We start from the raw sequence: 3440 nt of genomic DNA on the forward strand, positions 1-3440 counted from the left end.
TGGAGACAAAAAAATGTAGGCTTAGTGCCCTGTGGTCCATTGCCCAATAGGAAATGTAGAATACTCAAAAGTACTTTAAAAGTGCTTGAGTTACTTTTCTCAGGGAGTAACGTTGGAAGTACTTTTAAAGTAATTGAGTTACTTTACTCAGGGAGTAATGCAGTAAAGTAACTGGTTACTTTTTTTAGAAAGTAACACAGCAACGTACTTTGATTACTTTTAAAGTAACCCTTACCCAACACTGGATTGAACTGAGGATTAATGATACTTTGACAAATGAGCCGACGAATGTAGCTGAAGCCCTAAATGGTTATTTTGTAGAATCTGTAGCTACTATTGCCAACAGTTTTCCCTTACACCAGCAGTACAGTGTCACGCACCAAATCCTGCTGCGCCCATCTTCAATTTAGAAAGAGTGTCTGAAAGTCAAGTAGTGAAGGTGATTGACTCACTCAAACCCAAATGGTCAAAGGACGTATATGAGATGGACTCTGCTATGATCAAGGATCATGCCTGTTCATTTACTCAGGGCCAGGGCAGTTTCCCTGAATACTGGAAACCCGCAGCTGTTGTTCCCATTTTTAAGAATGCTGACCCTCACTCTGTATCAAATTATAGACCAATTAGCATACTTCCTGTCATGTCCAAGGTTATTAAAAAATTGGCGGCAGAACAACTAATTTCTCATCTTAACTCTAGTCAGCTCCTTCATCCCATGCAACATGGCTTTAGGGCCCACCACTCAACAGAAACAGCAACCGTCTATTTTATTGAAAGGGTTAAGTCTCTAATGGACAGAGGGGGTGTTGTTGGTGCCATATTTTTAGATCTTCAAAAAGCCTTTGACACTGTTAATCATAATATCCTTCAGTCTAAATTTGGTCAATTTAATTTCTCTCCGTTTGCTTCCAACTGGTTCAAATCATGTCTCACTTCCCGATCTCAGTGTGTTTGTTAATACAAAATACAAAATCCACTTTCAAAGATCTTGCTACAGGCGTCCCCCAAGGTTCAATCTTGGGTCCAATCCTTTTTAGTTTGTATATAAATGATCTACCGTCTGTGTGCCAAGGCTGTGAGGTTGTTATGTACACAGATGACACTGTGGTTTTTGTAAAAGTTAAAGACCACTCTGAGGCTGCAGCTCAGCTTACAGAGGTCATGGTCAACGTTTCAAACTGGTTGAAAAACTGTCATTTACAACTCAACTCCTTTAAAACTGTTGCTATGTTTTTTTGCCAAAACAAACAAATCATACAGACCCTGACGTTTTTATTTCAGGACAGAGAATTCAAATTGTAAACGAATACAAATATCTTGGTATTATGTTGGACAGTAATCTCACCTTTAAACTTCATGTTAAAAAAATCAGCAAAATTCTCAAATTTACACTTGCAAATTTCAGGCATCTCAGAAATCATATGTCTACAGAAGCTGCAAAAATGTACATGTTCTCTCTCATAATATCTCATATTATTTACTGTTTTTATCTACCTGGGCCACTGCGAACTCCACTACTCTAAATCCAGTCATATCCTTATAAAAACAAGCTCTCAAAGTTCTGGATAAAAAATCACGATCCTTTCATCATTGCACAATACTATATAAATATAGGCTTCTAAACTGGAACAGTCTTGTTATTTTCAAAAACTGCTGCCTATTGTACAAAATCCGTCACAGCCGAGCTCCACCTCCACTCTGCAGCCTTGTATAGATCAGCTGTGATCAATGACCTCGACATCCAGAGTCCAACCTGACACATGAGACACAGACCTGCCCCCAGTGCTCCCAGTGCTCCCAGTGCTCTCAGTGCTCTCAGTGCTCCTCATGGTTCTCTTCTGTACTGATGTGGAACGTTTTCAGTCTAATTTGTGTCTCTGTGTGTGTTTTCAGACCGAGTGTACAGAGAGTGTCAGTCTAATGGCAGCTGGGCTCCTCGAGGAAACTACAGTCAGTGCACCGAGATCATCATCCTGGTGAGACTCATCAGTACACTGATCAATACACTGATCAATACTCTGATTAATACACTGATCAATACTCTGATCAATACTCTGATTAATACACTGATCAGTACACTGATCAATACACTGATCAACATCAACTCATCTTCAAGTGGAACAAAGTAATTTAAGATGTCTAATCTCTGAGGTCAGAATTTATCAGTGTGACTTTATTAACTCAAACTGGTGTGAGGTCATGTGATGACATCACAGAGGAAGTCACATGACATCACAGAGGAAGTGAACAGTGTGTTTGGTGAATGAAGAGAAATGATTGTGTGGTCGTTGTTTGATCGTCTGATCCTGAACCTTTCAGAAGTCTGTCTGTCTCCAGCTGATAATACATCTGTCCCTGTAACCATGGCGGCAGACTGAAGACGGAACATGGTGATGGTGATGGTGATGATGATGATGATGATGATGATGATGACGACCATCTTTATAATGATGACAGTTTCAATAACCTTTATTGACACAGACGAATCAGACTCTGTCTCTCACCTTCGTCTTCACAGATGAAAAACCTTCATGTTTGTCCTCAAAGACAGAGACACATCTGTCCCCAGAGACACTTGTAGGACCAGAGACTGTGTGTGTGTGTGTGTGTGTGTGTGTGTGTGTGTGTGTGTGTGTGTGTGTGTGTGTGTCAGCAGTGTGTGAGCGTCAGGCTGATCAGGAAGTTCAGCTGAAGGACAGACGGCGTGCAGACGGTATTTATTTACCTGGCTGTCGTCAGTTTCCTGTGAGCAATGTTTTCCCAGAGTTCTGTCTGATAGGCGCAGACTCTCGTTTCATCCAAGCCCCAACCTCCGGGGGAGACGAGTGAAACCAATGCGGAAGTGCCAAAAACTGCAGTTCACTGACTGTCCACTTGAGGCTGGCTCCGGAAGTGAGTCAATTCCCACAGACCCCCATGTTAAAATGCCCAACTTTAGAGCAGAAATAAACATGTTTACAGCCTAGTACAAAAAATGGTTTTGGTCTCTATAGTTAATTTCCCCTTTCATGACAACTGTGGGGGGGGGGAGTGAATTTTTTTCTAACTCTTCCGTTTAAATGTTATTAAGGTTTGAAATTGCGCATAATTAAGGGAGTGGTCACTTTGACTGACAGGTGGCACCATCACGGCTGGCTAACTAGCATGCTAACTAGCCGCTGGCTTTGCTGTGCGGAGCCGAGCTCAGACTCGGCCGTCTGCTCGGCGTCATCTCCGCCAATTCGTGCCCATGTTCAAGGCATTGAACCTGTCCTCCCAGCCGTGTTTGTGCCTTTCGGATAATTTTTCAGGCAAATATTGGAGTAATATGGCTTGCTGTTCGNAATTCGTGCCCATGTTCAAGGCATTGAACCTGTCCTCCCAGCCGTGTTTGTGCCTTTCGGATAATTTTTCAGGCAAATATTGGAGTAATATGGCTTGCTGTTCGATTATTATACCAC

At 42.0% G+C, this 3440-nt stretch overlaps 1 protein-coding gene across 3 annotated transcripts in view; it reads left to right on the forward strand.

Annotated features, from left to right (window-relative positions):
- The window catches only part of crhr1 (corticotropin releasing hormone receptor 1), a 60374-nt gene that overhangs the window by 26819 nt on the left and 30115 nt on the right, over positions 1 to 3440 (forward strand). For all 3 annotated transcript variants that reach the window (XM_050069799.1, XM_050069800.1, XM_050069801.1), the window contains exon 5: positions 1894 to 1976. In XM_050069799.1, the coding sequence (XP_049925756.1) occupies positions 1894 to 1976 (83 nt within the window). The remainder of the gene's footprint in view (positions 1 to 1893; positions 1977 to 3440) is intronic.

This window comes from Epinephelus moara, chromosome 18, assembly GCF_006386435.1.
Source record: "Epinephelus moara isolate mb chromosome 18, YSFRI_EMoa_1.0, whole genome shotgun sequence".
Taxonomy (NCBI): domain Eukaryota; kingdom Metazoa; phylum Chordata; class Actinopteri; order Perciformes; family Serranidae; genus Epinephelus; species Epinephelus moara.